General features: G+C 60.2%; 1 protein-coding gene across 5 annotated transcripts in view; it reads left to right on the top strand.

The window, feature by feature from the left end:
• Nucleotides 1-12902, top strand: part of DCTN1 (dynactin subunit 1) — a 59289-nt gene that overhangs the window by 24457 nt on the left and 21930 nt on the right. For 2 of the 5 annotated variants that reach the window (XM_082759199.1, XM_082759197.1), the window contains exon 6: nt 12376-12396. The exons of 2 other annotated variants lie outside the window; for them this stretch is intronic. In XM_082759199.1, the coding sequence (XP_082615325.1) occupies nt 12376-12396 (21 nt within the window). Of the gene's footprint in view, nt 1-8669; nt 8715-12375; nt 12397-12902 lie in introns of those variants that run through there. One more of the 5 variants, XM_082759201.1, reaches the window with a different exon arrangement.

The following is a 12902-nucleotide window of genomic DNA, read 5'->3' as shown; positions in this document are numbered from 1 at the left end:
AGCAGGGCTCAGTGCAGGCTGGGTGCCTGCAGGAGGGCGATGCTGGGGACCCCACTGCGCTCCCACTGCTGTCCCCGTGCCTTCTGTCCCGCAGGGCCTGCGCCCCTCTCCTAATTCGCTCCGGCACGTCCCGCATCAAAGCCTGGTGGCATCAAAACCTGGTGACACCAAAATCCCGGCGCTCTGTGCTCACAGCACTGCCCGAGCAGCGGTTCCAGCCGTGCTGTGTGGCTGCAGTGCTGTGAATTTTGGATGGAGCACACGGAGGGGGCCCCGACCTGTGGGGACGGGGCAGCCGGAGCAGCCCCCGGCACTGGGCAGCACGCTGCCTGAGCACTGCCACCAGGGGAACTTGTCCATGGGGGCAGCAGCCCAGGAGGGCTTTGCCTCTGTGTGATTGAGCTGTGCTTCAACACAAAGCGCTGTGTAACAGTAAATTGTAAGCGTGTCCCGAGGCGTAGTTGCTGGGTTTAGTTCCTCTTCAACAGCTGCAAATGTACCCCAAAAAAGTGAGCAGAAAGCAGCCGGGCACAGCACCACCTGCCCTCTGCGGGGGCTGATCCAAGCTGGGCCAGAGCAGGAGGCGAGCATCGAGCATCGCAGGAGCTGGGTTTGGGGTGGGCTGTCCCCGGTGTTAGCTCGTTGCAAGTGCTGCTGGCTGCCATCAAGTGAATGAACTTTTCTTCCTTTGTGCCCTGGCACTTAGAAAGACTTTGTGCTGGAGGGATCTGGAGGCTGGACCAGTGAGTGGAGTGAAGGCAGTGAGTCAGTAAATCGGGTGGCTGAGAACAAGCCCCGCTGTCTACGTCCCTGTTAAGCCACCTCACGTTTGTTTAAATGTCTGAATGTATTTCCCTCCTTTCTGACAGTACGTGTTTTTGCAGCCTGGTGCATTCATTGGGAAATGTACTCTTTTGTGAAGAACTAGCTCTAAAACTTGTGGTATTCGAGCAGAGAGCAAACCGTTCTTATCAGGGCTGTCTGTGTGATGTGAGCTCTAACTTTCTAACCTTTTGTTTCCTCTTCATGCAGCGTGGAGTGAAACCTAAAAAGGTGGTGCGTTTTTTTGCCAATTAGCCTGCATGTTGCAGTCTCCTGGCCGCATGAAACGCCCTCTGGTGCATCCCAGTCCATCGTCACTCATTGCTGTGCCCCCATCATCCACTTGCATGTTTGCTCATTGCATGCGCTCCCCTCTCCAGCCCCCAGCCTACCCAGAGGGTATGAGGTAAATGCAGCGACTGCCTCTGAGCTGGATCACTGCGTGGTGGGGGAGTTCACGTTACCGTGTCTCTGCCCCGTCACTGCCCCAGGGAGGCGCAGAGGTCAGAAGCCAAGCTTTTAGCTTTAAGCACAGTTGTGAGCACTTTCTGCTAATGAGTTAATTGCAGCTGGGCCTTGAAGGCAGCACGTGGTGCCGGTCGCTGGTACCTGTGGGCTGTGCCCAGCATTGCTCCCGACGTGTCTGTGCCTAGGTTTTACATCAAGGGACGTTAAATTTTAGGCAATGAAGTGAGCACACACATTGCTGCTCCCTTGTGAACGATGGCTGACACTCACCTCAGCTTTTGCTTTCTTCTGCCTTCTCTTTCCTCTAAGTGGCATTATAACGTGGGGTATGTTCCCCTGCGTACGGGGGCTGTCAAGTGCTGCATGCCAAGTGCTCTGTGTGCTGTGGGGAGCATGAGCTGTGCTCCCTGGCGCTTACTGTCTTCAGTGGGAACATTTAAAACGTGACAGATGAATTTTGGTAACCCGCTGCGTTATCACAGGGCCATCGTGTGGCCCTTTTCTGATCAATACATAGCAGGTTTCTGAGCAGCACGGGGTGATGCTGCGTTCCGGGGCAGGTCTGACATGTAGCTGGGTGCTGGTGAAGCAAGGAGCTCCCACGGGAGTTTGGGAGAGGTACCACACGGCTCTGAAATATATTTGGGGACTTGCAGACAAGTCACTGTTTTGCTTAGCTGTGTTACTGCCTTCCCCTTGGGACGTGGCTCCCCGTGCTGCCTCCAGGTAAGAACACCACACGCCCCGTGTGCCTATAGCACAAACCAGAGCAAAAAGCCTTTGGGATCCCTTATGGCCAAAACGACCTACAGCTGCACAGGCCTTGGCAGAGAGCGACCCTTTCCCAGGGGCTGCTTGGGGAATATTTTTTTTTGCCAGGGAAATCTGACTGAGCAAAAGCAGCACTCAGGGACCTGGGTGAGCAGCAGCGAGGGGACGCTGGAACCATACCTGCTTAGTCCTCTGCGTGCAGGACGCCCGTCAGGGGTCTCGACCATGGATCTTTAGTTCCCAGCCGCTTCCATTCGGATTTTGGGGTGCAGAGGTGATCCAAACAGCAGCACTGCTCCTCCTTCGGAAGGTCCATGGATGAGGGGCAGCGCAGAGCTGCAGGGAGGAGCCACAGAGGGGTGGCTGGGAGGGTGGCTACCGGGTGGCCTCCGTCTCCAGCCTCTTCCACGGCCTCTGTCCAAATCCCCTGCCCGTGTCGGGGCTGGGCAGGCGTACATGCACTCATCCAGTCCCGCTGCCTCTGACCCTTGCTGGTTTGCACACAGCTTGTGCTCGTACCCGGCTCTTTTCCGTGCCTCTGCCGATGGGAAGGACTCGTCTGGAATGCTTTGTTTCTTTATTTTCCAGCCCCCCTTTCCCTGGGTTTTCCAGGCAGTTGGGCTGCTTGTGGGTTGTCGTACGTACGCTGCCATCTGCTCAGAGCTTTGGCTGTGCTGCCTTTAGAAGTGGTTGTATGCTAGCAGCTGTCCGGAGAGCTCTCCTGGGTAGCGTTGCGAGGAGGTGGGCTCAGGCAGGTACGTCGCAGCTTTCTGCAGAGGGACAGACCCGTGCCGTGTTTTTTCCGATGTCACCTGAGAATTTAATTTTTTCAGACAAAAGCCTCTAATAAACTTGTCAGCTCTCCACCCCCCTCCCCTGCAGCTCTTGACATTGCACAACTGCATGAAAACTGTGGTCCAGTTGGTATGATCGCAAAATAACTAACGTTATTAGCAGGTAAATCCTTAGTCATGAGGTTAAGGTAGCTCTTTGCATGTTAAATATAGACTTAATCGTATTAAAAGCTGCTGCTTGCTGCTTTGTTGTGCCAGATGGTCCTCATCCTCCGAGCTACTGTCCCCCTCTCTGTGTGTTCCCTTTGCCTTGGTTTTGCTGCTCTTTTGGTGTCGGTCGGGGGGATTCTTGTCCCTGGGGTGCTGCGAGGGCACTGGGGAGCTCCCCCCTCGCATGGGCAGCAGCCACACATCCCTCGCTCGAGCTGCTGGGGCTGTTCCTGGCATCCCCTCCACATCCTCAGCGGGGATTGCTCTGCCAAAACCGCCGCTGTGCTGGGCGGGAGGAGCCCCCCGGTGCCTGCTTTGGAAGCAGTACAAGTGTTCCTCTCCTGATTCTCAGAGTGAAGTGAGTTTGGTGCTACCCCAGCTGGCGTTTTGCTGAGGGTGCAGTCAGGTCAGCGGTGTTGTTCCCCCTCTTGCCGAAATGCCAGGCGTCACTGCTGGGTCACCTTCCAGTGACCGGCAGCGCTGGGTCCTGCGGCGTGATGCAGCTGGGGCGCTCCTGCCCGGGGCAGCGGTGTGATGAGGGCGCTTAGGGCTGCCCAGAAGGGCTGGGCAGATCCTCTCCCTGAAGATAAATCTTAAGGAGTACGAAGTGCACACAAATCCTGTTTTACTCAGGGGTGCACGAGCTGCTGGTGTGTGGGAGCACAGCTGGGTGCTGCCCTCCCCGCGTGCCCATCCCTGGGCCTCTGCTCTGCCCTTTGCTCCTGTGCATTGTTGCTGCTCCCCTGGGGGTTCCAGCACAGCCCCGGGTCCTGCCCTGCAGCTGCCCTGGGGCTGGGAGCAGGAATCTGGAGGCCCCTTTGCCTGCTTGGTGTTAATGCTGCTGCTGATGGGGTGCCCAAGGATGCTGCTGCGTTCCTCCGTTCATGGCTTTATGCCATGGGCTCGGCCATGCTCGTGAGGATATTGCGGTAGGGTGGCAGTGTCCAAACACAACATGCTTCTGCCTTCTCTGCTGGCCGAGTCCTGGCTGTTGTGTGTCCTACCTGCTCACATGCAGTCCGTCTGCTTTCTGCTCCCTGTCCCCGTCACAGCCAGTGCTGCAGTGCCGGCTGCGTGGTGGTGGCTGAGCTGTGCCCCCGCTGGCAGCAGGACGAGCCAAGTGCACATTCTGGGCTCAACGGGCAGCAGCTCCTGGGTGAAACACTCCAAAAGGTGTGCCCGGCACTGCTGGGTCTGGGCCCTGCAGAGCACCAGGCACAGAGTTCCTGGGTCAGGCAGAGCAGGGAGCAAGTTCTCAGCTGGTCCCGTGGGCGCGCTGCTGGTGGCGACTGCTGCAGGCGTGGATGAAGCGAGCCCTTCCCTGCAGTGGGAGCACACTTGGTGCTGTGCCCCGTATGCCTCGGCCAGGTGCTGCTGATGATAACTATTTTCCATCGTGCCGTCGAGCCGCAGCTCACCCATCCTGTACCAGCGTGATGCGGGCTTTTCAGACAGGCGTTGTTCCCATTCTGGTAGCACTCCTGTCCCCTTCATCATTCCAGGTGGCATTCGGTGTGCTGGAGCTGGATTTTAAGTGTTTTGTTCTGAGCCAAGTACCACAGATCTGCAGTGAGCTTCATCTCCTGCTCTGCTGTGTGCTTGCTCTCGTTCCGCTGCCCCCTGTGCTCCTGCATCAGCTCACAGCCCCCGGTGCTCGCAGTCATCTCCGCTGGGGCAGCAGATGTCTGCTGCCAGCCTGGAGAGGGCACGGGGCGCTCCGCTTCCAGATGGCTTCTTTTTAAAGAAGAGGGGCCAGCCCAAGCCCTGTTAATCCTTTAAAGGAAAGAGTAATCCGATTACCTCATAAAGCGTGCCTCACATCTGAGCTGCTGGGAACGTGTCCTACAAAAGGCTCTCGGCAGAGCTGGTGCCGGTGCCTGCACCGCTCCTGCCCAGGAGCTCTGCCGGGGTCGTTCACGGGGACGTGCGAGGCCCGTGGGGTGCCGGGTCGGTTATTTGGCTGCTAGCAAAGGAAGGGTCAGCGCACAGAGCTGAGCAGAGTCTGGCGCCACAAGCTGGTCACACCACGGAAAGGAGCTGAAGGTAGCAAGAGCTGGGCCGGCTCCAGAACCGAGATAAGAGTCAGCAATCTTATTATCTGCGGTGGTGCGAGGAGCTCCCTGCTAATCTGCACGGCTCTCGTCTAAATAACTGCTCTGGGATATTGCTGAGTGGTTTCTAAAGGGCAGCTCTGAGGCATCGAGCATCGTTCTTTTCAGCTGTGAAGTTGTGTTTTATTACCTCCTCCTCCTGCTTATGAGGGCAGCTGTGGAAGTGTGGCCAGCTCCGTGCTGGATGGAGAAGAAATGTATGGAGTCTGGGATTTGCATTAGGAGAGGGGTTGATTCATGAGAGCAGCTCCTGCCTCCCCCCCTCACTGTAACTCCTTAATTCTCTGAAGGTTAAATCTGCGTAAGCTTTCATGTGACTCCGACAGCAATGTATATGGCACTTTGTTCACCAAGGGGCTTACAGCCACGAATGAAGGATGCTTTTGTCTGAGAACACTTAACGGGTGTTTGGGCCCCCTGCCTGGAGGCAAACAGTTGGTGGGGACTGCGAGATGGAGGAGATGGAGGCAGCCTCTGGCCTCTGCCCCCCTGGGGCACCCGGCGAGGGGCTGCCCTGGAGCAGCTGCTTCGTGCCTCCCCATATCTTAAAAGCCATCTCTGTACAAAATCAACTCCTGATCCAAAGCAAATTTTGCTGTGACACGCTCAAGCTAATGGAACTCTGTGGTTCTCCATGAACACGTGCTGTCAGTGCTTTGAGAGCTGCCTCGAGCTGCTGCCTGCACCCGCTGGGAGCCTGGCCCTGGCTCTGCAAGGTGTCCGTGCTGTTTGCTACCTGTTACCCTCTGCAGGAGCTCCACAGCCAGATAGAGGGAACCCAAAGGCCCTTTGCCTTGGGTGCTGGGTGTGTCCCATCCCGAGAATGGTTTCTGTAGACACTGAAGTGTCTGATTTGGCGGCTCATAGAACGGTTTGGGCCAGAAGGGACCTTTAAAGATAAGCAGCTCACTTTGTGGACTGATGGGCTAACTGTGCTGACCCAGGATGAGCTGTTTTGGTTGGCCCTGAAGAGTCGTCATCAAAACTGAAGAGGAGGGAGGTGGCAGGGCAGGCGCCCCAGCCTTGTACTGGGGGCTGGGAGGCTGGTGACCTGCCTCATCCTCAGCACCTCTTGGAGCTTGGAGACCCCCACCTGCCGAGGACGGAGCCCAGCCCCGAGCCTGTGACCTTCCCCGGTGGAGGAGAGACACTGCCTGAAGGGGAAATGCCAAGGAGGGCGCTTCCAGACTGGCCAGGAGCCCCAAAATTGCTGATGTTTATCTTACCGAGGAGTTGCAGCTCAACTGCCTGGGGGCTGATGAAAGCCCACCTGTGCTCGGGGGAGGTTAAATGATGCAGAAGGAGAAGTAACTCGCAGACGGACCACAGCTTGCAGGTGCTTGTCCCCGAGCTGTCCACTCCCTTGTGAAGCTCCGCAGCAGGGACTGAAGGCCCCTCACCCTGCCCAGCCGCTCCCAGCAGTGAGCTCAAGGACCCAGGGCTGCTCCGGCAGAAGGACACAACAACCACGAGTGCTACAGATCATCAGGGCTGTGAAATGTGGGCAGCTGGGCTCCTGGGACCAGGCGTTGCAGAGGGTCCGTAAGTCGAGAGCAGATGCACTGCTGCATGTCTGTGATCACAGCTGATGGACGAGGAGGCGTTTGGAGCATCACGACAAAGTGACAGGCCTTGATTCCTGCGTTAATTGCCTTCCTCACTCTTCATGGGATATCTTTATGGGATATCTGTGTTTGCTCTGTCACTTAATCCGGTGGCGTGATCCTGCATCCTGCGGGAGCATCTCAGGAGCTGCAGCCGTGCTCTGCACTGAGGCCACGTGCTGTTCGCTCGGCTGCTCAAGTGATGATTACGTCTCTGGGAGGATTTCTCTGGTTTCAGAAACCAAACCAAAGCAACCAGCAACCATCCAAAACCCAGGACATGGAAGGCTTTAGAGGCACTAAGGGCCGAGTCCTGCACCCCCAGGGCCGGGGGAGCTGCTGCCCACCCCCAGCACGGAGGTGCTGGGTTCCTGCGCTGCGGTCATTAACCAAAGCCTTGCACCTTGTGTTGTTTTAGGCCTTGGACAGCATTGCCCTGTGAGGGAGAAGAACAAAACGAGATGGAATCAGGCCTCGGGTTAGCAGTTCCCATGCAGGGAGTCGTTCCCATCCTTGCAGCGGGTGAGCTGCAGCAGGGGCAGCCTGCGCCAGCCCCAGGGGCTCTGCGGGGATTGGGGGGTGCTGGTGCGAGGATGGGGGGTGCTGGTGCAGGGATCAGGGGGTGCTGGTGCAGGGATTGGGGGTGCTGGTGTGCGGCTCGTCCCCGGCACTCGCCAGCCTCAGTGTAATGAAATCCAGACCGTCCCTTGAGGACCATCGATCGGGGTGTGTAACCTGAGTGCGGCACTAAGTGCTTTTAAGGTACCCAAGGGCTGGGCCGAGGCTGATGGAAGAGGAGGGTGCAGAGCAGGGCATGATTCAGCTTTGGGCTGTGCCGGGTGCTGCTGCCAGGCCCCTTTGTTGGTCTGCAGGGCGTTACAGAGCGGCAGGACCAAGATATTTGGGGCTAATAGATGGTAGCCCCAAGGTTGCCTTTAGTGCCTGATGTTTTCGTAGACTTTCAGTCTACACCAATGTGGTTTGTGCAGCACAGTGAGTGCGCTGGGACACTGCAGGACCCCAGAGGGGTGTCTGCTAGGGGCTGCCGTAGGGTCTGGGTCTGCTGCCTTGGTGGTAAATATTTCAGAAGCTTTCAGCTGGAGCTCTGAGACTTCCCAGCGTGGCACCAAGCAGGGGACGCGGTTTCAGGGGTGATTCAGGGCAGGAGGTCCCACGCGGATGGGGTCCCCGGGAGCTGAGGCTCCCCGCACGGCGAGGCTGAGCCCCGTGGAGCAGAACGGGGTGGGCACGGGGCTGGCGGGCAGGGGGCCCGGGCGCTGCTGGGTGCCGGCAGCCGGGCTCCGGTCCTGCCCGAGGGAGCGGGGCTGCGGCCTGAGCTCGGTCCCGTTACCCGAGGGGGTCCCGAGGGGCCGGTTGAGGCGGGGGCACGGCTCGGTGCCCGCCCGCAGCGCTGCGCTGCCCCGGTCGGGGCCTCGGGTGCCTCGGGGCCCCCAGCCCGGCTCCCTCCGGTGCCGCCCGCAGCGCCCAGCGTCCCCTCCTGGGCCTGCGGCTCCGGTAACCGGGCGATGCCGGCCGGGGAGCCGGGCACCGGGGGGGGCACGGGGGCTGCCCGGAGGAGCCCGGAGCGGCGGCGGCGGCGGTGCCCGGGACCGGCGGGGAGGGGAGGGGGGGGGGGGGGAGGGCACGGGGAGGGGGCCCCGCCCGCAGCTCCCGGTTGGGGGCGGGGCCCGGTGGCGGCGGCGATGACGTCAGGGGGCGGGGCCGGGGCGGGGCGCGCGGCCATTTGCAGGCAGCGCCGGGCGGGCTCCGGGCGGCTCCGCTCCCCCCGCTCCGCTCCGCTCCCCGCCGGCCCCGCTCCGCTCCGCTCCCCTTCCCCGGCTCCTCTCTCCTCTGTCCGCTCCTCTCCTCTCCTCTCCTCTCCTGTCCTCCCGCCCCGTTCCGCAATGATGAGGCAGGCCCCGGCCGCACGGAAGGTACAGCCGCTCTCGTGCCTCCCCCCCCCGGTACCGCTCGGCGTCGGGGCCGGGGCCGGGGCCCGCTGCGGGCGACGGGGGGCGCGGGGCGAGGCGGCGGCACCGGGCTCACGGCCTCACCCCCCCACCCCCCCTCCCTCCTCCTCCCGGTGCTGCCGGCCGCATCCCGGCCCGACCTGACCCCACCGGGAGCTCCGCGCCCCGCTCCGTGCCTGCGGGGACGGCCCCGGGCAGCACCGGGAGCCACGGAGCGAAGGCGGCGGCAGGGCCGTGCTGTACCGTGCCGTGCCGTGCCGTGCCGGGCACTGCGGTCTCACTGCCGTACAGCCGGGGTCCGGCTCTCCCGGTGCACCCCCAGCGGCGCCCGGTCCCTCCCGGTGCCTCCCGGTGCCTCCCGGTGCCTCCCGGTGCCCGTACAGCTCCCGCCCCGTCCCCTTCCCAGCGCGGGGTCCCGCCGAGGCTCCGGGTGTCCCCGCGGCAGGGCTCAGCCCCTCTCCCCTGGCCTCTCCCCCAGCTTCGGAAGGTGTCGCTTTGGTTCGCCTCGGTCTGGGTTTTCCTCTTGCTTTGCCTCGGGTGCCGCAGGCAGGTCGGTGCCGAGGCGTTGCCGGCTGCTCCCGTGTGCTGAAAGCCCCAGCAGAACGCCCCCAGCAGCACCGGGACCCCGGGGACAGCCGCCAGGATGGAGCTCGGAGATGGGGCAGCACCAACAGGTGGGATCTGAACCAGCACTCCCCAGAAGGGCTCGGCTCCTCCATCACCGGGTGATCACTGGGAAGGGAGTGCTGCCAGCAGCAGGAGCTGTGTGCTGACCTCGGCTGCCAGAAGCCTCCCAGGGACGACGTGAGAAATGTCTGCAGCAGGGCCTGTGGTGTGGGGAGAGCTCTGCTCCACCTCAACCCTGCGAGCTGCATCCAGCAGAAGACCTCGGCGAGGTGGTACTGGCCCTGCCCGGAGCGAGGAGATGACACCGGTGTGCTCGTCCCGAGGGCAGAGCTGCAGCACGCTCGGGATGGTGCCAGCGCTCAGTGCCCTTGGCTGGCTCTGGGCTGTGACTCTCGTGCTCCGAGTGGAACCGACTGGGCAGCACCCCGGGACCTGCCGTCCGCAGCCTCGCAGCACGCGTGGGTGATGCTGGCTGCTGCTGGGGGCAGCTGGGGTGGCCGGGAGTTTTGCCAGGCTGGATGCGGGGTTTGTATATGAGTGAGTCTGCTTCGAGCCCTGACTGCTGCTCTTGCTCCTGAGCGTGGGGCTGCCCAGGGATCGAAGGCTGTGTAATAGCATCATCGAGCGTTTATGCAGCAACATTACGCAGCAGAGTTCAGAACCACCAAATAAAATATTAATAGCCACAACGGGCCGGTGCGGAGCATCCTGGGATCCAGGAGGACACAAAGTGTCTGCGTTAAGCGACGTCGTGGGGAGCCAGTTCTGGAGCCTGGCAGAAGCTCGAGGGTCTGAGCCCCACTCCCGAGCAGGGTTCCTCGATGATCCCTCAGTGGGAAGTCCTCCATCGGGGGAGCGGTGCTGCCTCCCTCCATCTCGGATGTGTTTTGGGGAGCGGGAGGTGAGAGCTGGAACCTACCTGATGGTAATGGCTGGGAAGGAGGAGCCAGCAGCCCAGCCCAGGCACCGCTCTGCAAGCTGCTTACAAGTGCTTTGGAGACCACAGATGGTGAATTGCTGCCTGAAAGCTCACCCCAGCTGCTCCCTGAGGAGGCACGAGGGTCTTGCCTTTATTCCAAGTGCTCAGCCCCAGGGGCTCCCCAGCACCTTCATCCCCCTCCAGCAGGGAGCACTTCTGCCTTCACAGCACTGGTTCGGAGGAGTGGGGCGTGCTGTGGACAGCGACACAGCAGGAGCCTGGCTGCCCTCCTGAGCAGCAGACCTCCTCTGACCTCCCCTCAACAAGGGGTGCTTGCCCAGCACACCCCAGAGCTTCAGCTCCCGATAGCAGCATGGCATTACGTGGTCTGGAGCCAGAACAACCTGCGTTATGCTAGACTGTGCTGGGAGAGGAGGCACCAGACCAGGGTTGCTCTCTGTGTAACGTGGCCATCACCAGGAGGTCTCTCCCATTCTTCAGCATTTGCAGTGGGGAAGATGCTCTGCCTCTGCCTGCCCCCATGGACCAGGAGCCGCCAGGCGAGGGCTGGGTGATGGGAGCAGGATCAGCGGTCACTGTGCGGTGTTCCTGCTGGCATTGCAGGGTCCGGGGGAGCTTTCAGGTCTCGGTGAGGATTGCTGGTGTCATGCCAAGTAATCCTCGGTTAGCAGGGCTTTCCAAAGAAGCCCTACTTTGGAAAAGCTGGTGCTCCTAAATCAGCGTGGTGTTTATCAGAGAGTTTTAAGCTTTTGCTGGTTTTGTTACGTTTTTCCAGATAGTTTTGCAAATGGGAATATGCTCTGGGAGATGTGCATCTTCCCCTCCGTGCTGATGGGGGCCTGCTGTTGAGTGCAGCCTTTTAGAGAACGCTGGCAGTGAGCAGGGTAGGGTTTAGCCTAAGCAATCCAATTGTCGGTTTGCTATTTTGAAGCGGCAATCTGCCCAGTCCTGATCTATATACAAATAGAAAAGTGGCTGCAGGATCTCCTGGGTGGCGTTTCCAGGCCCCTTGCTGCTGGTCAGGCATTGGAGTGGGTGCGGGTGCCCAGTTTTGGTGGCTTCAGCGTCCCACCGTGAGCGGGGCCGTCCAGCTCTCCCCTGCGGTCACAGTGTTTGGTAACGGGACAATCCTCCTGCTGATGTGTGACCCTGCGAGGTGTGCTGAGAGATCTCCATGCAGGCGGTGGCTGTTCTGCCGTGCTGCGTGCCAGACAGCGCGTGTTGGGGGCAGGGGGTCCTGCCCTGCACCTTACGGAGCCATTTGTTTCCAGAAATGAGAAGAAAATCTGGAGTGTTTGAGAAGAAGCTTCACGAGATGTTATGCCTGCAAATCTTACAACTGAAGCAGAGCCCGGGGGCTCTGGCACCTCTGTGTGCAGCTGGCTTGGTGATGCTCTAGGTCCTTTGGAAACAAAGGGTGGGAGGGAAGAAATTTTGTCTCTCTATTTCTTTTAATAAAAAGTCAATCTCAGTTTCGTGACCTCTCTAGGAAAGACGCGTTGAGCGAGATCCCCCGGTTGGCAGCAGAACGCCGGCGAGCCCTGATCAGTGCTGCAGGAACGGGGCCGTTTCCAGGCTGACCTCAGGCAGCCCAGGTTTTGCCCGCAAAGCCGAAGCTCTTTTCGGAAGCAAGTGGAGCCTCTGCACCCAGGGCACCTGCTGGAGTCCTGGGGCTGGCTCCTGCGGGGATCTGTGGGTTTTGGGCTGCAGGCAGCCCTGTGGTCCCGCAGCGATGCTACGGGGGGAGAAACGGGGACGGGGCATGGCAAATTCCGGGCGGTCTGGGCCAGAAAACCTGAGTGGGAGGCTGGGCTGCTGCCGGGCTCTGTCTCCTTGGGGGCTCTGCTTGCAGGGTTTCACCTGGAGCTGTGCTGGGAGCGCGGGTTAATGAGCACCGACACCTGATGCCACGCACACTAATTGCAGTGATGTCTTTTGTTTCCTTTACCTGTTCTCTGCTGCATCTGCTGCTGTGCTGCTGCCGTCTGTCTCTCTGCTCCTGTCTTTCCCTGTATGAATGTCTCTCCTCCTCTGCCTTCTGCTCCTGTTGCCCTCCAGACCACCGCCCGGCGGCCCAAGGTGAGAACCAGCAGCTGCGCGCGGGGGGCTGAGCACCCCCGGATTTGTAAATACGAACTCGTTGAGTGCTGACCCCAAAGCGCGTTTGTTTGCTGTTGTCCTTTGTGCAGAACCTGAAGGAGCTCACAAAACCGCTCCTCTAGGGTGGGTCTGAATCATGGTACAGCCTTCTGGGGCAAACTGTACTGAGAAACGTGGTGCTCTTAGCCAGAGCGCATCCAACAGCAGAGCTTACAGGCAGCGAGCTAACACCAAGCCTGGCTGGCAGAGCACGCTGCTTGGTGTCCCTCTTAATGTCCTTACTTGCTGCTCACTGACTGTTGATAGCTCGTGCAGGAGACTTTCCAGCAGCATCTTGAGTTTATCAGCGGGAGGAGAGAGGTAAGAGGTAGCTGCTAGGACTGCACTGGTTCCAGCACAGTCACTCACGTGTTGAGGTCTGCCCCAGCAAGCAGGACCAGCAGAGGAGCACAGCACACGATAGATGAGAACAAACAAGGGAGATA

This window comes from Aythya marila, assembly GCF_965140915.1.
Source record: "Aythya marila genome assembly, chromosome: 4".
Taxonomy (NCBI): domain Eukaryota; kingdom Metazoa; phylum Chordata; class Aves; order Anseriformes; family Anatidae; genus Aythya; species Aythya marila.
The sequence above is the reverse complement of the archived record's forward strand: the minus strand, read 5'-3'. Positions and strand labels throughout refer to the sequence as shown.